Below are 23,253 nucleotides of genomic sequence, written 5' to 3'. Positions count from 1 at the left end.
ACTTAATGCCATTCATTTCAATGGTCTACCCTGAATAGAATTCAGTTGGATACAACCCAGTGTTACCAGGACACATGTTGCGGAATTCAAGTGAGCTTCTTTTTACTTGCCAAAATAAGATGTTTATTTATCAAGGGCATAGATTATGACATCAAAGGGATACAGTGTTAGACTGCAAGCTTTCGTGCTGGTTGGATGTTCCTGAGCCCATGGATGTTGGCCTTGCTTGTGTATGAATGACCATGTGTAGATTGAAGTCTATTGTCTCCAGCCCCGTAACCCTCTTTTGAAGGGCTGCCTTTGAGTGCATTATATTATTGTTGTTGTTGTTGTTGTTGTTGTTGTTTGTTTGTTTGTTTACATTTTTCTATCACTTTATTACAACAGAAAAAGCCTCAAAGTGACTTTACAAGATAAAATACACCAATTAAGAGTAATTTAAAACAATGAACAATGCAAAATACGTCGAACGGGCATCCAATAATATATCAATAGGGACAAGTCCTACCCATCCCACTAATAAATGAAGACTACCGTAGGAGGCAACTTAATTACAAGAGGCCTGAGTAAACAAAAAGGTCTGGTACTTAAAAGACTTGGCAATGATGGCTCTAGAGCATTTCATGGGATTGGGGGGGGGGGGTAGGACTAAATAGACCAGTTCTCATGTGGTTGCCCTTCACATGAAATGTAATATATGTTTAGGCCTTCTGGTCCCAGTCCATACGTTGTGGTATGTATGCCCCTGTTTTTCCAGAGGGTTAGTCCGCACTTCCAAGGGGTCTGTTTGCCCCAGCAGAATTGCCAGCTTTCTTCAGTGCCACATCTCAAACTGCTATTGAAAACTCCCTCCATTTTAAAGTTAGTTTGCCATGCAGCATGGGAAGATGCACTTCAAGAAATACCCATCCTAAGTCACCTTTGGCAGCGTGCAGAAGAACTATTTGCTCTCTTTTGGATCCCAGATGTCGTTCCTTCTTTCTAGTAATCTTCATTGGACAATGTTATAGGATAATAACCTTGAAAACTTTTGCACAGAATTCTGCCTATTCTAAGGGAGAAACGCCCTCTCTCAGACCTCCACACGTACTACAATATGTATGTATATATGTATGCATTTTATTTCAGGTATTGAACTGAAACACCTCTGTCTGGAATACATGACCCCCTGGTTGTTGAATCTGGTCCGCTTCTGCAAACACAATGACGATGCCAAACGCCAGCGAGTCACTGCTATTCTCGATAAGCTCATCACAATGACCATAAATGAGAAGCAGATGTACCCTTCCATTCAAGCCAAGATATGGGGGAGCTTGGGCCAGGTATTGCCTTTTTTTATGTTGCATATCTTCTCTTGTTTATGGGAGAAACGATGTCCTTGACAGTCGCTTAAGTATTAATTACAAGAAGGTTTGCTTCCAGTCTTGCTAGAGTCACAAATAAAGATAAATTTATGTCTACCTTAAGTGTTCGCAATTCATGTTAAATATCCAACTCTTGTTATCTTTGAACCATCTCTGCAACATCTGTTGTTATTTTTTGCTGGACCTTGGAAGGAAAGGGGCTCAAAATGTCATATTCAGAATCTTCCAAAAAAGTAAGCATCTAGTTTGAAACTGTTGAGGGAGATCTGTTGAATCAGTTGATTTTTTACGGTTTCCGTGTTTGATTCTGGCTTAGGTATGGAAATGTGGCTGGTCTTGAGAAAGCCATTTATTTTAATAGTGTAATAAATTGTAATATTACTTCCGTTTGGCCAGCAGGACTAGTAGAATGGGTTTAGGCTCCACCTTCTGGTCAAGGCAGGAACAAACTCTTTGGAAGTAGGCTACTCCCATGATCCTCTCATTTGCTTCTTGCCTTCATCAAATTCAGTGGATTGCTTAAGTTCCCTTAATATTTCTCCTCAGGCTAGTCCTTTGCTCTGTTTCTTCCCTCTTAGCTCAGCTCTCCTTGTTCCTAACAATTTGCTGCTGTTGGTGTTCCCTTGTGTCTCTGGATTGCTTCAGGTCCCTCCCCCCCCCTTGTTTTTTTTTAATTATTATTTATATCCCACTCTTTGTCCCAAAGGATCCCATGGTGGCAATATGCTAAGCATTCCCAACTTGGGGGTAGGAAAAGCTATGAGATCACCTGTTGGTTGGTTTGACAAAATTTGTATCTTACCATTAAAAGTCTTGCATTTCCAGGTCACCTGATAAGTAGTAAATGCAAAAGTACCATTTAAAAATAAATAAATGGATTATTAAAATGAAGCAAACTAACTAACACAGCACACGCAAAGAGCAGCAGCTTGCTTGCACAGGTAGATAGTCAAAGAAGACTGCTCTAAGTAAAAATGCCAGCATGAGACTTTTTTAAAAAAGTATGGGAAGTGCCCTTACCTGGAGTCTGATAGCTGCAAAGGCACCCAGCAGCCTTCTCCAGGGAGAGCAATCAAAATACAAGAACCCATCACGGGAAAAGGGCTCTCTCCAGTCGAAGATTGCGGTGGATGGATGGCAAATAGTTTGTGGAGAGCCTCCTGTGAGGTTCAGCTGAAGTTCTTATGTTAACGGATGCAAATGATTTATTGTATTTTACAACAGATTACTGACCTGCTTGACGTAGTGCTGGACAGTTTCATCAAAACCAGTGCCACAGGGGGATTGGGATCCATCAAAGCGGAGGTTATGGCAGACACAGCTGTAGCTCTGGCATCTGGAAACGTGAAATTGGTTTCCAGTAAAGTAAGTTCTTCTCTTCATTAACCAGTTTAAAACTAGTGAACTGTTTTGACACTGTCTCTCCACATCTGAAAAGAAACGGTATGGTCGTGTGAAGTCATCACTCCCTGCCCTCCATCCTTCCTTATATTAATCTTCAGGGGAAAGCTGCAAACCATAAGGGAGGTAGTTCCTAAAGAAGGAAAGGGTTAGCTCCCTTCTCTGTCCTGCTTTGTTGGGGCAGCAGGCAGAGCGCAGGATAATTCAAACAGAGGCAGCACAACACTGTTGGCTGTGTGGTAGTCAGTTCATGTTGGTCGATAGGGCACTAAAACATTAAAATATAAGATGAGACCTGCTAGTTCAAACCAGAGATCTATTTAGTCCTGTCTGTTGTCAGCCAGATGTTCTGGGAAGAGCACAAGCATGACTCTGAAGGCAACAATCCTTCCTAGCTGTAGGCTTTGTTACAGTTGTGAATTGACACTAATTTCAGTGGTGAGTCCACTTGTAGAAGCTTAAGGTGCTATTTATTTATTTAAATCTACGTGTTCTGTGCTGCTTGTCATCCCAAATAAATTTCAAAGCAGTTTACAAAGACAAAATAATAATTAAAAGCATGTCAATTTAAAAAAAACATAAAGTGTCACAAATACCAACAATAGTGTAGAGCATTCAGATTCTATTTTTCCCTTTGAGTACAGCAATGGTTGGTTGGCCCTAACATTGGTCATAAAGCCATCCATCAGAACAGTTTTTAAAGTATTTTTTCATGAAGTGAAGAAAGGCTTTTCCATAGCCCTGAACAAACCTTGGTGCCATTTAGAGCAGATGTTTTGTGGGGTGAGAAATCAGAGCAAAGCAGATAGCCTGCCTGAAGCATTTGGGCGAGGGGGCGGAAAAGCCGGAACAACTCTTGATTTGGCCACTGTGCATGTCAGTTGAGGAAGGAAAATGTGGGGTTGCAGGGAAGAACTAGTCCTGCAGCTATAAAGTCTGCATCTGTTCCTCGTTGCAGGTACACCTGTACATGCCTTAACAGGTTAAGCCCAAAGGCTTGCTGGAAGAGGTGTGTTTCAAGGAGGAACTTGAAAAGAATCCTATGTAGGATTAACAGTGGAAAAGAAACCTAAATGTCAGGATACGCACCAACAGCTGTTGACAAGCACAATGTCTCTTTCTTTGGGAGTCTCGGATTCTGTTCCCCTGTCCCTTTCCCCTCTTGACGGTTCTTTCAAGTGCCCCTCGGGAACACCTTGTCCCTCAGGCGAACTGTGATGCTACCTTTTGTTGTTGTTCTGAACGTAGAGCGCTCCTTACTAAAAGTGACTGGTTGCTCCCTTTCAGGTAATTGGAAGGATGTGCAAAATAATCGACAAGACCTGTCTGTCTCCAACTCCTACATTAGAGCAGCACCTGATGTGGGATGATATTGCCATTCTAGCCCGTTACATGCTGATGCTGTCCTTTAACAATTCACTCGATGTGGCTGCACACCTCCCCTACCTCTTCCATGTAGTTACTCTGTTGGTGGCCACCGGTCCTCTTTCCCTTAGAGCTTCCACCCATGGCCTGGTCATCAACATCATTCATTCTCTGTGCACTTGTTCACAACTCCACTTTAGTGGTAAGTCCTTTACGAGATGGTTTTATTGACTGAGTTGATCTCTCCTTTACACTTGTACTTTGTTTCCTAGCAGCTGACCTTGGGGCAGATTTAAAGGGTCAGCAGGGTCCAGTATAAATTTTGAGTACGTCAAATGTCTGTATCAGTGATGAGCAGCTACCTGCTGCCTTTTTCCGTCCCGTCTCTGTTGTCCCTACATTTCTCTCTCTGCTACTTGCAGGAATTGTGAGTGCCTCCCTCCTAAACACTGTGCTTTCTTCTCCTGCTGTGCAGCTGTGCTCATGAGCCTGCCTGCCTGCACATAATAATCGGGACCGGGATTTTCTAGGAGCCATCAAAGTAGGGACAGTCCTGACAGCAAGGAAGGGGAAAGGCTTTGAGAAGCCTTATCTGGGTCGCAAGATACCTGTTGAGGAACAAAGATCTAGGCTAGTGCACATAAATTATTTGAAGAATCAGGTGCGATTATACAATATATCCAGTGAGTGTGACACTCACTGCATTAAACGGAACATAGGAAGGCAACTCAGTAGTGATGGGTTGATTTTAGAGTTGTCTCATCAGCTGCTGAGCCATAAAGGTGCTTGAACACATTCCTAATAATTGTTGGAGAAATGAGTTAGATACCACAGACCTTCCCTTGCTTAAAAATCTAATACAAGTAAGTGATGTTGCATAAGCCCTTTGAATTATAGCCAGTATGGTAGATCAAACTTTGATGTACAGTGTTGTGAAACTGTTTAAGGTAAGCAAAAACCAAACAAAACCCTGCACTCTCTATTTTAAATACATTATATATCAAGAGAGCTAATGGAACCTGTGCTCCATATTTGCTGACCGTGCTATGTATGACCTCTAGCTCTTCCCCTGTAGCCCTCCTTTATCTTCTCCTCTCTCATTTTCCATGTAGTCACACTATACAAAGCTGCAATTTAGACTTGGGGGCTATATATTTTGTGTTTTAATAGAGTGAGGTTTTAGTGTTGCATTTAAAATCACACTGTGAGGTCTAAGGAATGCTAAGATCAGTTCGCTCCCGCTGAAGGCTCTACAAGCATCGTAAGGTAGAACAAAATTGACTGCCTGTCATGACCGTAAATTAGGGATGCATGTAGTGTTGCCATTGGGTTTAAAAATAAATTGTAGGGCAACCTTTTGCTTTTGTGATTAAAGAAGAATACACTGTAGAGATCAATAGCTGGAGGGAAATGTGGAGCATTTAGGCAATTCTCAATCTCCCGTGGTGGGTAAAGCGGTCTCCACATAAGAGGCAGTGCCACTTTGTGATGAAATAGAATTCCTCTGCCCAGGATAAGATGCTTCCCTGCTCTATTTACTCTTACCTTTGCTGATCTGAAGTCACCCAAAGTTTTCCACTTTGAGCTCCTACCTTCCCTCCTCTTCTCAAGCATCCAGTGTGAATTTTATTTATTTATTTGGCTCTCTGATTCAGTTACAAGCGCATACCTGCCTTAAAGCAGGTCAGACTATTTCAGCCCTGTGTTTAATAACTCACCTGGTAGCCAGAGGTGAGAAGGAATTATGTGTAGGCACACAAGTGGGCTGCCTGGAATCTGGCTGCCTGGTTTCTGTATTGGTGGAAGAGCAGTCCCTCAACTTCCCTCTGCCAGCACACATGGTAGGATGCTTTTTTTTTTTTACTAGTTTACTAAGAGGCTGGTATTCAGGGGTTTCTGTACTAGGCACTTTGGGAGGGGAGAGTGTCCTCTCCTGTGGCCAGCATGAAAATGCAGAATGCTAGCTTCTTATCCAAGTGAGTAAAAAATGTTATTTGCAGGCTAGTAACTTTTGTCTACTTATTTACAAGGCTGGGCTGTTTGTCCCATCTAACCCCAGTATTGTCTGCTCCAACCCTCCCCAGTCTGGTGTCCTCCAGGGGTAGTTGGAACTACAACTTGGGCAGGTGGGTTGTGCATTTGGAATCTTACTGGTTGTTGACATCACCCAGAGCTGGGCAAGTAAAATGAGGAGAACCATCAGAGGCATGACCATTATGGAAGGACATTGTTAATGGTTTTACTTTATTTCAGGCCAGGTCCTAAAACAGGCACTTACCATAATATGTACGTTGTAGTGGCATGTGTGTGTGTATGTTAGCAATTCAATCTAAACAGATGGAATGAGATTTGAAGTACCTGTTTTTACTTCCTTCAACAGAGGAGACCAAACAAGTGTTGAGACTGAGCTTAACAGAGTTCTCACTCCCCAAGTTCTACTTGCTGTTTGGAATAAGCAAGGTGAAGTCGGCAGCTGTCATTGCATTCCGATCCAGTTACCGGGACCGGTCGTTCTCTCCCGGCTCCTATGAGAGGGAGACATTTGCACTGACTTCTCTGGAAACGGTGACAGAAGCTCTGCTGGAGATTATGGAGGTATGATATGTGCAAGGCAAACCATGAATGTGCCATCATCTGTGGTTTGAATTCAGGGTTGTAGTTGGTACTCAGTTAAAACTTTGGTTGGTTGTTTCTGGGCAGGAAAAATTTTAATCAGTGATGCCAAGAGTTAGTGCATGGGCTTGTATTTGGAGGGAGCAAGAAAGAAAATGTTTCAAATGACCTTGCTGACAGTGAATGGCAGCTCTTGGCTTAGTCAACACATGTAGCAGACTCAGGTGGTAGTGGATTGTACCACTCCCATAATCTTTGACATAGGCCATGCTGGCTAAGGTTATGGAAGTTGGTGACCGCCAACATTTGAAGGGCACAGGTTCCCCTTCCCTGCCTTGTACCTTAAAAAGGTAAAGGTACCCCTGCCCATACGGGCCAGTCATGTCCGACTCTAGGGTTGTGCGCCCATCTCACTTAAGAGCCGGGGGCCAGCGCTGTCCGGAGACACTTCCGGGTCACGTGGCCAGCCTTGTACCTTAGTATCTCACAAAGGACACCTTTGCTGCATGTGTGGATAACACCAAAAGGTGTCTGTTAACTTAGCAGTTAAAGACAGCAGGCAATGTATCCATAGGGAGAAAGCTGTTGTTTACTGATTACTGGTATGGGATCATAGAATAATATAGTTTGAAGAGACCATGTGGGTCATCTAGTCTAACCCCCTGCAATGCAGGAATTTTTTACCCAGGTGGGACTCGAACCCAAAACCCTGAGATTAAGAGTCGAGCTCTACCAACAGCTAATTATATGTCTTATATATATATACATATAAGGCAATTATACGTATGTAATGTTGCATTTATTTTGGCTTTATTTAAAAAAACAAAAAGCAAGCATCATAAAGAGAAAGCGAGCACACGCCTGAAATTTAATATTGCTTTTACCTTAACGTTATTTGCTCAGACACTGTTGCTTTTGCCTTTCTCCTCCGTAGGCATGTATGAGAGATATTCCGACCTGCAAGTGGCTTGACCAGTGGACGGAACTAGCTCAGAAGTAGGTCATTTTGCCCCCGACCCCAAGCTTTGGTGGTACCCCTGTGTTTGGTGGTACCCCTGTGTCACATTTTCTATTCCTTCAGCCATCTCCCACCCCCACCCGATTTCACTGTTGGCCTTATTCTAGTCCGTGGCCTGCTTGATAGCTGCTTTCCCTCCTGCACAGGTTTGCATTCCAATATAATCCGTCCCTCCAGCCAAGAGCCCTGGTTGTCTTTGGCTGCATTAGCAAACGGGTGTCACACGGACAGATAAAGCAGATCATCCGGATTCTTAGCAAGGTATGTACCCTCCTTTCCTGTCCGCTGTTGCTTTTCTTTTCATGTAGCTCTTATTTCCAGGCTAAGGCACTTCAGCCCATTGAAACGCATATTGTCTGGAATGCAAGCAAGCATTCAACTCCTGTGAAACATTTCGGTACTGTGCAGTACGCTGCAGTCACAGAAGGCTTGAAGTCTTCTTTTCCCCCAAAATGTTTTTATTCATTTTATAACACAAATAAACAACACAAACAGAAAAACAAACAATACAAACAAATTCTTGTCTTGTCCTTATTTTTTCTAAGCATCGTTAGGTGGGCTTCCCCAAATCCCCATCTGATTTTCATTTTACCTCATCTTTAGCAGTTACATATATCATGATTTCTAACCATTTTTTTTACCTCATCTTTAGCAGTTACATATATCATGATTTCTAACCATTTTTTTTATCACGCTTACTTTAACCATAAAAAGCTTCACATTTTATTACGTACAGATAATACTATTTTAAAATACACTATCTTCTACTTCTAACCCTACAGCCTATATCCACTTCCAAAGCTATTCTAAGATTTAAATATTAACATAATTTTTCAAATATTCCTTAAACTTCTTCCAATCTTCTTCCACCATCTCTTCTCTCTGGTCTCGGAGTCTCCTGGTCAGTTCAGCAAGTTCCATATAGTCCATCATCTTCATCTGCCATTCTTCGATAGTTGGTAAATCTTGTTTCTTCCAATTCTTCGCTAGTAATAATCTCACAACTGTTGTGGCATATAGAAAAGAAGGCTTGAAGTCTTGTGGCCTTTTCGTTGCACTGTCTGAGGAGTTATGGTGGTTCAAGAGACCCCCAAAAGTTTAGGGGTGCTTGTCTGCCCCCTCACACTTGGATGTGCTTCTCCTGGGCCTGGTACTACTACATAGAATGCTTGGACTTGTGGTATCTGCCATGTTTTGTGGCAGTGGGCATTTTTCCCATCACATTGTACTTTAGCTGTCAATAAGTTCGCCATTCTGGTTGCCCAGGATTACACAGTGCTTAGCTCACAACCCAACTCTGAAAAACAACCCTGGATCCAACCCTATTGATGACACTTTTGAAACAAGCCCGTAAATGAGAAACTGACAATCTGTGGAGGGGGAAGCAGGGCTTTCAGGCTATGTGAGGAACACTCCTCTCAGCCGATTCAGTTTTCTCCTGGAGCCCTTAAAGGATACATCTCACAGGTTGGATCTGTCACTGTGTGAATGGAGGCAGAATGTGAAAGTAGTGATCCAGCTGCTATATATTGCATATTCCAGCAGGAGGCCAGTCTGCTATCCTATTGCTTTACAGCTTGTGTTGTAATGATAGGCACCCTTACCTCAGAGTAAGACCCATTGAAGGCAGTGTAGATATGCTTAGGATTCTGCTGCTTGTCCATTGGTAACATATTAGATCTTGTAATGCAAAAGTGGGCCTAAAAAGATTGATGAGGGCATTCTCAGGATACTGCCAAAGAGAACAGCTAGCTGTGAATTACAAGAAAACTGAAGTCATGGTGTTTTCAAGAAACTATAGGTCCCATAGATTGTATAATACAGACATGCTTTCATTTTCACAATATTGAATATACTGCCTTCAGCTGTACTTGTGGGTCGATTTAAAAAAAAATCCACTGGGGAAATGGTTATGTCTCTGTGGAGCTGGCAGTATTGAGTCAGTGGCTCATGTGCTTCTGGCTTGCACTCTTTATAAAGATTTGAGGAGTGAGGTTATTACCCTTCTATTATTGTCCATGCCGGGTCGCTCAACCATTGCTACCGTGTCCTTTCTTTTAGCAGATCAAGATGATCAGGTGACAGCAAAAACTGCAAAAAAATAAAAATAAAACAGCAGGGGCAATTAGAATAAGATCTATTATTTGATTATTGATTTAAACCTCCAGAACGTATTTTGTATAGTTAAGTTTTTGCCTCTGTCTTCAGTACATTGGTTTTTTAAAAATTGCTATGGCTAGTGGCTGATGCAAATACAGATTCTTCTTCTGATCTTGTAATGGGTTTACTTGTATATCCAGCTGGTTTTCTGCTTAAATCTTTCAACTGGGAGGTACCTTTGTTGCTTCTTTGTTCCCAGAAGGGGAAGTGCCACAGCTCACTGGCAGAGCACTTGCCTTGCATGCAGAAGGCCTAAGGTTCAATCCCCAGCATCTCCTGGGAGAGGCTGCTGTCTGAAATCCTGAAGAGCTGCTGCCTGTCAATGTAGACAGTACTAGGCTAGATGGAGCAATGGTCTAAGGCATCTTCCTGCGTTCCATATTTAGGCTAGAGCTGCATGCTACTGGTACAGCAGAGAGAGGCTGTGGTTGGTCCTGAATGGGACCGTAGAACAAATGAGTCCAAAGCAAAGTGTTGTCATCACAGGACTCAATCTTCTGCACAAATAGGGGGAAATTGTGGCATAAAGAATAGAAAGAGCAGAGGGGAACAGATAGACTTTTCGCTCAGCTGTGAAAGGGATCGATAAAGGGAAAAGATGGGAGTAATTTGTAGACTAACAGCTTGATGCTAGAATGAAAATAAACATGAAATCATTTTTGAGGGAGTGATGCCATAGTGACACGGGGGTGAGAGAGGTTCACTTTAACAGAGGCATTTGTGATTAACAGAAGCGGGAAGTGGTTGGAGAGTAAGAATGCAAAAGGAAAGACAGAGCCTCTGCCTCGTATTTCAGTGGTTATTTTTACTATATTTACATAGCTGCCCACCAAAGCATATTCTGCAATATAAAATATGAAAGAAAAAAAAAAACTAAAAGCACAGATTTTAAAGCTAAGAGGATGACTCCACGAAACATACGTTATTGAAAATGCCTGGGGGAGCAACAAGGTCTTCATGTGAACTTCTGTAGGAAGACTGATCCATATAACTAGGGTGCCACCACTGAATAAGTCCTCCTCTCCCTAGTGATAACCCACCTTGTGTTATTGGGCAGGGGCAATGCAAATCAGCTTTTAAAATCTGGAGCAAAGAGAAGGGGAGCCATGCCTTGCAATCACAAGCCAATCCTCTTTTCCCTTTCTTGATTACAGGGTCTCGAGAGCTGCTTGAAAGGCCCCGATAACTACAATAGCCAGGTTCTAATAGAAGCCACGGTCATAGCACTGACCAAGCTGCAGCCACTTCTCAATAAGGTAAGCTGCCTCAGTGCTCAGCAGCCTGTTCTGCAAATACAAGGTGGTTCGAATGAGGAGGCTCTGGTAGCTCAAGCACAGATCTTCCACCCGTCTTTCCTCTCTGAACATCTTCTTTGCTGAAGAGGAATTTTTAAATGTTGCTGCTGTACATATTTGGCAGGTGGAACTTAGTATGGCCTGGCTTAAGACACTGTGGCCTGATGTCATTAGGACCATTCCTTGGGCTTGCACATTCTCTCCCTCGCACATTCTACTTCTTCGCCTTACTTCTTGGTTCTCAGCAAACCATGTTTTCTGTTCTGTTTGAGAGGCAAACTATGGTTTGCGCTAATGGTAGTTTACTTGACTTGGTCATAATCAGGAAGTTAGGGAGGGAATCGGAGCACCCACAGGCGGGGGTGTAGAGGGGGTGTTTGAGTCTGAGGTGTGGCACCAACAGCTAAATGCTGGTGATTTTGAGTTGGTTGTTTAGCTAGTAAGTGCCTGGCATTTTTTCAGTCTCTGCCAGCCCAAGCCCAGGATACTGAAGCACAGTTTGAAGTGGAATTTAGGATTCCATCTTTTCTCAGAGCTGGTAATTGTGGCTTCTTTGTTTCGATGAAATTGGAAACTGTGGTTAATTAGAGACTTCCTGAAGAGAGTAGCTGTATGTGTGGTCAAAAGGCTGTTTGATCACATAGAATTGTAGCATTGGAAAGGTCCAACTCTCTGCAATGCAATTATCTCAGCTAAAGCATCCATGACAGATGGCCACCCAACTTCTGCTTATAAACTTCAAATGAAGGAGAATCCACCGCCTGAGAGAGCCCATTCCACTGTCCAACAGCCCTTGCCATCATTAAGTTCTTCCTAAGGCTTAGTCAGTATCTCCTTTCTTGTGATTTGAGTCCATTGATTTGGGCCCCAACCTCTGGAACAGTAGAAAACAAGCTAGCTCCATCTTGCATCTTTACATATTGTGGCTTACTGAGCCGCAGCATATTATCCAAACCAAGCCAACAGGTACACAAATGTGATTCTCCCCAATTTGCATATATTATACCAGTTATAGGCCCCCTTCGGCTGCTAGGGTTGTTTACATTGCAAAATGAATCCAGTGTACGTGATGAATGCAGCGTGTGACTTTCTGCTTTGGCTGTTCATCACAGAAGTGAGTTTTGCATTTCAACCTGGTGGCTTTTTCCTTCCCCTGTCCAGGACTCGCCTATGCACAAGGCCCTCTTCTGGGTGGCCATGGCTGTTCTGCAGCTGGACGAAGTCAGTCTGTATTCAGCAGGCACAGCTCTCCTCGAGCAGAATCTCCATACCCTGGACAACCTTCGAGTATTCAATGACAAAGTAAGTCAGCCACTTGTCAGGAAGCATCAACACACACACACACCTGAATACTCTTTAGTCGTGCCGGCAATTGGAGGTGAAACTTGCTTGAAAAACGGTGCTGCTTTCCTTTTGAGTGATAACTTGAGTGTTGAGAATGGAAGCAATTCCCCCACTCTACTTCAGGTTATTTAACATAGTAATGGAGAAAATAATAATTAAAATGACAACAACAACAACAACAACAAAACAACAACAACTAATAATAATAGTAATAGTAATAATAATAGAAGATGATGTGTATGGGAATTGTCCAGTTGTGCTGCAGGCTTCATTAAAACACTGGAGCCAGAGGAACTGCAGGTTGTCTGGGAAGCCTGCAAAGTACCGTATTTTTCGCTCTATAAGACAAACTTTTCCCCTCCTAAAAAGTAAGGGGAAATGTGTGTGCGTCTTATGGAGTGAATGCAGGCTGCACAGCTATCCCAGAAGCCAGAACAGCAAGAGGGATCGCTGCTTTCGCTGTGCAGCGATCCCTCTTGCTGTTCTGACTTCGCTTCGCTGGAGAGGCGCTGTGCAGAGAGGGAGAGCTGTGCAGCGCTCCTTCAGCAAAGCGGGAGGAGAAACAGAGCCCCTTCCATTTCTCCTCCCGCTTTGCTGGAGAGGCGCTGCGCAGAGAGGGGGAGCTTATAGAGCGAAAAATATGGTAAGCTCCTTTCCCATGGATGTTCTTTTGGACCACAAGAGTCCACCGTGGTTCCTATCTCGGGTTTTGGTGGTGTGACTTTATTAGATAAAAGAGTTGGCTAATTTGCCAGGTAGTCTTGGGAATGGTTCCCAAGAGTCCTGGCTGCCATGGCTTCAGGAGCTCCTGAGAACCCCACCCTTATTATAATCAGTTTTGTGCAAATATATAAAATAATACCAGACGAAACAAAATAGAAAACCGTAGCAATAAAATTTGTAATAAGTGAGCCCTGCCAAATACGTAATAATTTTAGCAGACTTATAGTTTTGTTTTATATGCCTGGCGCTTTATAGTATTAGACATTCATGAGCACGGTGGACCAGCATCTCCCCCCCCCCCCGATGATTGTGATAGTCTGTACTTTGGCTTCCCAACAGAGCCCTGAAGAAGTTTTCATGGAGATCAGGAGGCCTCTGGAGTGGCACTGCAAGCAGATGGACCATTTTGTGGGACTCAATTTCAACTCCAATTTCAACTTTGCCTTGGTGGGGCATCTGCTAAAAGGTAGGCACGTAGCCCAGGTGGACCTGCTTCCTTTGTCTCAGACCATGTCAGTTGAAGGTACACGTCCCACTGTTTACAGACACTCACTGAAACATTTTCCCATCAGGTTTTATGGAGGCAGTTTCATTGGTCAGTCTGCCAGGTAATTGACATTTAAAGCACACTTAAAGCACACCATTCAGCCCACCACAAAAATCCTGGAACTGTACCCTTCACAGAGTGACACTTCCAAGCGCCGTTAAGGAACTAGAGTTCATAGGATTCTTTCAGGGGAAGTGCTTTGAATGTGCTTTAAATACATAGTATGCACACAGCCTCTGTTTGTTTGGCAGACTCAGAGGGGGGCATGATCAGATTGGCAGCTGGCTTCAGATTAGCTGCAGCCCCCAACACAGCCAGTATTTTGACTGCTTGTGCTGTAGACGACAGATTGTGTGTGTTGTCTTTCTGCTGACATTCTGTGAAGGAGGATGCATTTATTGATATGTTTTCCGCTTGCTTTTTCACATCTTATTTATGATGTGAATCTTACATACCTGTAAAGCTTTGTTCTCTGTTAATACATAAAAGGAAACTCTTAGTCTCCTGTTCCCTAGGATTCCCAAGGGGCCGCCTTTATTCACTGCCATTAGAGCGGCAGTGGAGAATACAGAACACCTCCGAATCAACGGAATGGAGGGCAAGGGGAGGGAGGGCTGGGAAGGACAAGTCAGTTGGCGGCACTTGGAGGGAGAGAAGGAGCTGAGGAGAGAGACCTGTGGGGAGGAGGAAGTGGAGGAGAAAGCAAATGGACAAGACCTCAGAGAGCAGGAGAAGAGTGAACACAAGCAGCAGAGCCAGTAGGCTGAAAGATGTTTTTATGATGCAAACTGAGAGGTATTCCATAATGTTTCTAGATACAGATAATCCTTGTTTTGCACATGTTCAAAGCCAAATGTGCGGGCCATTTTCGGGCCCGGAAAAGGGCAGGGCTCTGTTGTACGCTCTGCCAAATCAGGGGTTGCCTGTATCCATTGCTGAAAACCACAGGAAGGGAGAGGGCTCTTGTGCTCAGGTCCTGCTTGCATCTGCTTGGCTGCTATGAGAACAGGTTGCTGGACTAGATGGGCCATTGGCCTGGTTCAGCAGTCTCTTCTTATGTTCTTATTCAGCTAGGAACATAGGAAGCTGCCTTGTACTGAGACAGGCCATTGGTCCACCAGGCTCAGCATCGTCAACAGACACATAGTCAAGTGGTAAATTTGGGTTGGGCTGTGTGTGCACATTGGGAGGGGGGTGTGGGTGGGTGCGTCTTTTCCTCATTTAAATGTGTGTGCTTATACAATAAATAAATCTTCATATTCATTAGACTCCAGAGTGATTACCCGTTTGCCTTTCCTCAGCTGTGGTTGAGAACCGTGTGCATTACTTTAGGATGCAGAGAAGGTAGATGAACTGAACACTTTTGGGCACCAGGAAGCAGTTCCTGGAGTGCTCTCCTATGGGAAATTATCTGTGCAGGTAGAGAAACAGCACAACAGGGAGTAGGCTGGATTAGAACTCTTCTTCCTGAGATGCTAGTTTTCTTCTTGCGGGGAGTGGTTACAGTGTTGGGAATGGCACCTTGCACCTGGCAGGTTCAGGTGATCTAGTCTGTACTATAGGTCCCCCCCCCCCCCCCAATGTGCAGACAGAGCCCAACAGAACCCTATTCAGGCATTCTTGTAATTGGGAAATTCCACAACGTGATCAAGGGGCAGCAGAGAGGAGTTCACTAGCTCTGCTCTCCTCTGTTCTTGTCTCCCTCTGTGATCTGAAGGGCAACTGCCTGGAGAGGTGAGCCTGCTTCTGCTTTTGAAAGTTCTGGGCTGTGTAGACCCCTGAATTTCCAGGAGTGCAGGAGGCTTCCTGCTTCAAACAGTTGCCCTTCAACATGTGGAGGGCAACAGCAAGAGAAGGCAATGTGCTTGTCCATCCCCCGCCAAACATACACACACACACACACACGAATTTTCCTTATTAGAACACCTGAATTTGGTTAGCGAGATGGGCAGCTACTCCTGACCAACTCACAGTTGTCATTGCATCCTTAATCAGATTATAACTTCATTGAATTTCAGTCCCTGTGAATGGTGCCTATCTCTGTCCTCACTAAAGACCCTGAAATACATTGTGTGACACACACACACCCATCCATAAAATACTTTGCAACCATCTCCCTGCCCCTGTAGATAATTGACTGCTTAATGCATTTTTTACCTGTTTAGGCTATCGGCATCCTTCTCCAACCATCGTGGCAAGGACAGTCAGAATTCTACACACGCTCCTCGCTCTGGTGAACAAACATAGGAACTGTGACAAGTTTGAGGTGAATACCCAGAGTGTGGCTTACCTTGCAGGTAAAAAAACCCAACTCTATTAGGCTTGTATCCAATCCAATTCTAGCATCCAATCTGACCGTTCTTCTCTTTGCTATTAACAAAATGTAAACAACAAAGGAGAGAGCTGGTGTGGTGCAGTGATTGTAGCACTAGATTACGGCAGAATCCTCCCCCAGCCATGAAGTTCACTGGGTGATTGGGGGTCCCTTAGTCTGTCTCAGTCTAACCTATCTCAGAGGGTTGTTGTGAGGATGAAGTTGGATGGGGAGAGAAATGAGTGTAGTGCTTTGAGCTCCTTGGAAGAACATACAATAAAGGAAGAACTACGTTGTATGTGTTGTTTTCCCTTTCCCACCCCTGAAGAGCTGGCTTTATAAAAGCAAAGCCTCTCCCAGCTCAATAGGGTGGTTTCTGGAGTGTTTTCATCAGTACGGATCTGTAGAGCGACTCCTCATTTTATATTGCAAATTTGTTTGTTTGTTTCTATTAAGCCAATCACTGAAGCTTTTTTGTTTGATTTTGGAATTTGTATCCCGCTCTTTGTCCCTAGACCTCAGTTAAAAAGTTTTTAAAATGTTTTATTGAATTTCTATTCTGTGGAGCTCAACACAGCATACGTGGAGCTTCCCCAGCAGCCTCCCATCCAGGCACTGACCAAACCCAGGCCTGCTTAGCTTCAGCAAGGAGGCAGCATCATGTGCCTCTGGACTGTGCCCTGGGGCCCCCTGTGGAATTTGGCAACCTGTAAAAATGATGCCAATCAAGCGCATTGGAGTGCATTGTGCTTATTTTCTGCAACTGATTCTGTTTCTGCCTGTCGTGGAAAATAGACAAGTGCCATGCAAGGCACCAAAGTCCCATTTTGACGCCACTGGGACTCTGCTCAACCTGAACCCCTTCTTCCGAGTACTTGCCAATATGTTTTTGTAGCCTTCTTTTGGAGTCCTAAGAGCTGGATTCCCACCTGCCCCACCTTGAAGAAGGCTTGGAATACTGAATTCTTTATGCAATAGCAGCTTCTGGACCTGTACTGAGTAATAAGAGAGCAGCTACATCCTGCCTTGCTTTACATATCACGACGGTGCTGTTAGGCTTTGGGAGATTCTGTGGCGAAGTATATACTTTGGACACCTGTTTCCTTCCTTTTATCATTTAAGCTTTACTCACTGTGTCCGAGGAGGTTCGAAGTCGGTGCAGCCTAAAGCATAGGAAGTCTCTCCTCCTGACAGACGTTTCGATGGAAAATGTTCCAATGGAGACATATCACATACATCACAGCGATGGCAGCTTCAGGTCAGGGGTCCTCCTAAACTTTTTATAGGATGGTGCATTTTAACTCGGGATCAAGGAGGTTGTCTGGGGAAGGACATAGCTCACATGCTTTGCTTTCAAAGGTCCTGGGCTCTGTTACTGGCATCTTCAGGTTGGTGAAGGAAACCAGCTTGAAGCCCTGCAGAGAAACTGCTGCCAGCCAGTGTAGACAGTATTGAGCTTCCTGTGTTCACGGCACAATTTAAAACGGACAGGCGACCTGCGGCCCTCCAGCTCCCCTTGACCCCAGCCCAGTGGTCAGGCATGATGGGAGTTGTGGTTCAGCAGCATCTGGAGGGCCGCAGGTTGCCCGTCCCTGATTTCAAACCATAGGTTCAAAATCTGCAAAAGGCAAAGTGGACAGGAAGGGAAGCGTGTGTGATGCTTTAAGTTGAAGGCACATGATAGAGGAAGGAAAGGGAAGACCATGTGGGAGTTGGTCCCAGCCAGATTAATTGACGGCACCTCATTGCCTCCCCTCTCGCTTGGAGGCAGGCAGCTGGAACGGCCACTGAGTCGCAGCTCTTACCAGTTTGGGCCCACAACTTGAATTTCAGGGGCAGGGGGAGCTGTGAACTGCATGCATGGCAGAGAGTGTTTTGAGAGAGTCAGGGGCTGGCTGCTTTTGAAGGAGGAGGGAGGGTTTGATGTCGGTCTTACTCTGCTCTTTTAACAATAAGCGGTGTGTTGTTTTCTGAACATTTGGTTTGTCCCCTCTTTCAGGACACTAAGGGAAAACCAGCCATGGTCTTCTCCCAAGGGCTCAGACAGACATCTCGCTGCCAGTTACCCAACGGTGGGGCAGATCAGCCCACGCACAAGGAAGTCCATGAGTTTGGATATGGGGCAGCCTTCTCAAGCCAACACTAAAAAGCTACTAGGTTAGTGGGGAGTTTCCCTCCTCTCTTTGTCACTAGGTTAGAGGCATGTGTGAGGAAGGCAGACCTGCAAACCTGCGCCTAAGAGACCCTGGGCTAATCGCTTTTTTATTTTTCTCTCTTAGCTGTGGGAGGGTAGGGGATAAACATTTTTGGTTGTCGTCTGCCACTCAAGAAAATGTGTACCCTTTAACAGCTCTATTAAAGTAAGCCATCTCTACTTACTTGCCAGCATACCTTGGATGTACGACTAATTTTTTCAGCCACAAATACCAAAGCATTATTGTTCAGGCAGGATACAGAGTGGATGTGAGTGCATGCCGATTTACTGTTTCCATTTCCTGATCTGTTTCCCACGCCCCGCTCTTTGATTTTGATTTTTAAATATATATATAGGTACAAGAAAGAGTTTTGACCATTTGATGCCTGACACAAAAGCGCCTAAAAGACAAGAAATGGAATCTGGGATCACCACACCTCCCAAAATGAGAAGGGTAGCAGAAAATTATGAAATGGGTAAGGAACAAAGCTATTGGACCCAGCTACTTAGTTAACATGTCCTCGCAATATGAAGGATTGCAAATATAGCAGGGGAGTGGGGAACCCAGCTGATCTTAGGGCATTGATCATTTGCCTGAGGCCACATGGCAATCATGGTTGAGACGGGAACTGAAGCCTGGTCTCCCAGGTACAATATTGGCTTTCTCTCAAGTGAGACACACTTGCTCTCGTGCTAGTGATTTCCATCTGTTCTGATGGCACAATAAATAGATCTGTCCGTTCTTGCTTTCCTTATTAAATACGTTGCTCTCTTCCTGCAGAAACTCAAAGGATATCGCCGCAGCAGCACCCTCATCTCCAGAAAGTATCAGTGTCAGAGTCCAATGTCCTCCTGGATGAAGAAGTCCTCACAGATCCCAAAATCCAAGCCCTGTTGCTGACCATCCTGGTACTTGCACTTTTTATCTCATTCTTGGCGTCTTCAGGAGTGTGGTTAGATTCCCACCATGGGCAGTTCGCAAGTATTTCTTGCTTTGCGTGTGAAAGGTCCCAAGTTTCACCCCTGGTGCCTCCAAGTAGAGCTGGGAATTTTATGGAGGAAGTTGGTGCTTTGCTGAATTCTGAGGCAAGAAACACCATCCTAGTTCTCACCAAAATCCTACAGTGCAAGGCAGAGTCGCTCCAGATGACCTGGGGCTTGGAAATGTGATACATTGTCAGGCATCCAGCCCACTTGATGTTCTTCTGCTATTAGTAACGTCAAAACGACCTGATTCAGGAGGCAGTTTTGTCCAGCTCAAAACACCCATCCTGTATTTTTATTGTAGAATTTACACAGAAAGTACTCATAGAACCTGCTATCCATGCCTTAGTAAATGACACCCCTAAATATTAGCCTCTTAACTGTTTTCAGTTTTCTTTCTGTAAAGAGAAAAGCACCCAGGACATAAAACATCCCAAGAAATCCATTTTCTTGCCTTGGGGTGCTTATTTGGCCAAACCAATGTACCAAAGCAGTCCTGTGGGGCTTTTGAAGTAAAACTGATCCAGGGAAGCAGATTTAAGTGCCTTGGAGGGATAAAAGACTCATAGCTTTGTTTGGGGAACTACTCCAAGGTAAATTGGGATTTGACCCAATTTTGTTTGTGTAAAGTTTTTGTTGTATTGGGTTAAATTATGTGCACATTTGGTCAGTGTTCATAAGATATCTTCCCATTCCCACCCGCACAGATCACAACAGATTTAAATGGTTGCCCCTGTGGAAGTGATTGAAAAACTGGGTTTTCTAGTTCTCTGCTGCAGTGAATAGATTCATAATCTAATCAGTTGCTTGCATTGTGTTTCCTCCAGCATGTCTTAGAAGCACAGTAGTCAAGGCAAGTAGCTCACCAGGACTTAGATATTGACCTTTTTCTTTCTTTCTGTCCCCTCCCCCGCTTTCTTTTTTTTTTTGACAGGCAACACTAGTAAAATATACAGCAGATGAGTTTGACCAGAGAATCCTGTATGAGTATTTAGCAGAAGCCAGTGTGGTGTTCCCAAAGGTCTTTCCTGTTGTGTAAGTGTTCACATCTTCTCACAACATATCTGCTTCCCGCTCGAAGGTTTTTAATGATGAATTGATATACAAATTCTGCTAAATGAAAGGAAATTTACATTCATCTAATGGGGGTTCAAACCTTAGGAACTAGTCTACCAATAGAGGCTGGTCCACTGGGTTAAACGAGGCACTGCCCTACCAATTTCACTCTTTCCTCAGCCAGCCTCCATTTGCTTACCTTCTCATTTATAACCGTTCCAGGGCTGGTCCTCCTTAGGTCTCAGTGCTCAGCAAGGAAGAGGATTGGGACAAAACTATAATTAGTTGTATGTGCTTGTCATTGGCTCTGGCTTTACCTACTGTTGGCCTCCAAACGTTCGCTCTACGTGTCCCAATAGGCACCTGACTCCACTTTTTGCTGATATCTCTTTCTTCCAGCTGAGTGGAGTGATGAAAAAAGCACCATAGTGAGGATAAGTGGTAGATAACTCCTTACAGAGTTTCCATTCAAGGTTGATATTTGTTCAGAGGAGTGGCTCCACTTGCCAGTGCATCTCTGGGAATGAGTTCCCCAAGCCTAGAACCATAGAGATGTGCAGCTTGCTGTGTATACTGTTTAAGAGCAGGCTCATAGTTGGACAGCTATTACAGTCAAAATGAACTGGAGCCAGCTGTCGTCAGCTGTTAGGAAGTGCATGTTTATCTTGAGTTTATCTGCCATGCCTGTGCACCCAAAGAATCTCAAAAAATGTAGTTTGGAAAGGTGCTGATAATGCTCTGTTAGAGATCCCTAGCCAGCCTTATAGAAATACAGTTCCCTTGCAAAAGGGAACAACTGTTGATGTCTGTCTCTCTGTAATGCACATATGCCCTCTATTGCAAGCCACATGTTGTTAGGATAGATTGGTTGACTAAAATAGGCTGTACAGTCCACCTTGCTCACTGTGATGAAAACTTAACAAATGATAAACTGACATGGTGTGTTTTGTTGCCTAGGCACAATTTATTGGACTTCAAGATAAATACCCTGTTGTCGCAGTGTCAGGATCCCAATTTATTGAATCCAATTCATGGCATTGTGCAGAGCGTGGTTTACCATGAAGAATCTCCGCCACAGTACCAAACTTCTTATCTACAAAGTAGGTATCTTGCATCTCATTTGAAAAAAAGGTCTCAGATGCTCAGGTATAGAATAAAGGCTAACGCTTAAACCCCACAAGCATGGTTGTTTCTAATTCTATATACTTTGCTTTTCTCCAAAAGACAAATTGGATTGCCTTTCAACAGAAAACTGTTAACAAAGTGGCTTACCATTTTAAAATGACCAAGTGTTGCTTCTGTGGGCGTGTGTCCCATCAAGCCCCGCTCCCCCAAGTGCATCTGTTCCCTCCCTCCGGAGACAAAAGCCTGGAATCTGGTCTGTTTCATTACTAGTTGCCAGGGAACCAGAAGAGAAGCTTGACCTCACAAGCTGTATTGTATATTCCATCCTTTACGCCAGAAAAGGTCTTGCTCCTGGTAGATGCCATCCTTTCTTTCCTGAAGGAAGGCACCAAGAGCAGAATTTCACCGGTGGATCATCTTGAGGCCTTGGTGTTTCATTCAGGATAAGGTCCTTCCTGGGAGTAGCAGTGCTCAAAGCTCCTCCCCTAACCACCCTCGGCTGCATTTGCTTTTGCTTTAGCAGACCCTTTGGTGTCACTTGGTAGCTGTCAGTCAGAGATGAGGAACCTGTGGCCCTCTAGATCATCTTAGATTCAAAGTCAGCCAGCACAGCCAGTGGTCAGCTATGATTAGAGGTGTAATTCAAGAATACCTGGAGGTTCCCCATCCCTAAGAACATAAGATGGAGCCTGCTAGATTAAGCCAGTGGCCCATCCAGTCCAATATCTTGTTTTCACAGTGGCCAGCCAGATGCCTGTGGGAAACCAGGAAGCAGGACTTGAGTGCAACAGTGCTCTTTCCACTTGTGAGTCCCAGCAACTAGTATTTAGAGACGTATTGCCTCCAGCAGTAGAGGCAGAACCATTGTGACTAGGAGCCATTGATAGCCTTATCTTCTAAGGACTGAGCAGATTGAACAAATAATAGTGGGTCCAGTGGTCAAGAAGGCGGTCTCTGCATGTGCTGTAGAGGGAAGTGAGGGACGGATGGGGGTTGTCAACCTGGTAAGGTAACCCATCTAGGAGAAGGAAAACTGGTCTTCAACACCTGCTGCCTTGCAGGATGTCTTTGGGAGAAGAAAAGTCTAAGGAGTAAACCCTACACAGATCTGGAGTCCCTAAAACGGTTGGATGGCACCTTGCAATACCTCCTTCCGGCAGCTGCAGCCAAGCTGGTGCCAAACCTATTGCTCTGCTTTCCTTTGGACCACATCAGCGAGGCCAAGAGAGGGGTCTTGTCATCTAGGCAGCTCAGGACCTCCATACACTCTGTCCAGGCTTGCACCCTGGGGAGGTCACTTTGGTGCTGCTAATGCAGTGGTTTGACTTCACCCCAGGAAGCACACTCCATTGTCTGTCTCTCTTGAGACAGACGAATGCCAAAAACAACAACTTTTAAAGCTATCCAATCTGGTAGCCATCACTCCTCATTTTTTGTTCATCATTTCTTAAGAAGGTCAGAAAGACCACCTTAGATTCTTTAGGACGATTTCTGAAACTTCCCTTTGATACATCTTCTTCTCCTCCTCCTGTTTTCCCTTGAGAGACAGGAAAATGTGTTTAAATGGCTTTTATGCCGCACTATTGCATTTTATTATTTTAATGGAAGCAGCCCCGAGCAACGGATTATTTTATTGTGTACTACATCAGATGCTAATATGCGAGTGATAGGAGAATATTATCAAAACAATGAGCTGTATCCAGTGTACTCCATACTCAGAGTAGACCCTTTGGAATTAACGGACCTGTTA

The 23,253-nt window shown here is 44.3% G+C and overlaps 1 protein-coding gene across 3 annotated transcripts in view; it reads left to right on the top strand.

The window, feature by feature from the left end:
* NF1 (neurofibromin 1) overlaps positions 1-23,253 on the top strand; it is a 155,445-nt gene that overhangs the window by 118,970 nt on the left and 13,222 nt on the right. For all 3 annotated transcript variants that reach the window (XM_080983306.1, XM_080983308.1, XM_080983307.1), the window contains 16 exons: positions 1,129-1,322; positions 2,589-2,729; positions 4,053-4,332; positions 6,511-6,725; positions 7,678-7,739; positions 7,908-8,022; positions 11,076-11,177; positions 12,378-12,518; positions 13,623-13,749; positions 15,996-16,127; positions 17,267-17,402; positions 18,144-18,301; positions 18,695-18,814; positions 19,120-19,247; positions 20,257-20,357; positions 21,336-21,478. In XM_080983306.1, the coding sequence (XP_080839432.1) occupies positions 1,129-1,322; positions 2,589-2,729; positions 4,053-4,332; positions 6,511-6,725; positions 7,678-7,739; positions 7,908-8,022; positions 11,076-11,177; positions 12,378-12,518; positions 13,623-13,749; positions 15,996-16,127; positions 17,267-17,402; positions 18,144-18,301; positions 18,695-18,814; positions 19,120-19,247; positions 20,257-20,357; positions 21,336-21,478 (2,295 nt within the window). The remainder of the gene's footprint in view (positions 1-1,128; positions 1,323-2,588; positions 2,730-4,052; positions 4,333-6,510; positions 6,726-7,677; positions 7,740-7,907; positions 8,023-11,075; positions 11,178-12,377; positions 12,519-13,622; positions 13,750-15,995; positions 16,128-17,266; positions 17,403-18,143; positions 18,302-18,694; positions 18,815-19,119; positions 19,248-20,256; positions 20,358-21,335; positions 21,479-23,253) is intronic.

The sequence above is a fragment of the Podarcis pityusensis genome (genome assembly GCF_964106645.2).
Source record: "Podarcis pityusensis genome assembly, chromosome: 15".
NCBI lineage: Eukaryota > Metazoa > Chordata > Lepidosauria > Squamata > Lacertidae > Podarcis > Podarcis pityusensis.
The sequence above is the reverse complement of the archived record's forward strand: the minus strand, read 5'-3'. Positions and strand labels throughout refer to the sequence as shown.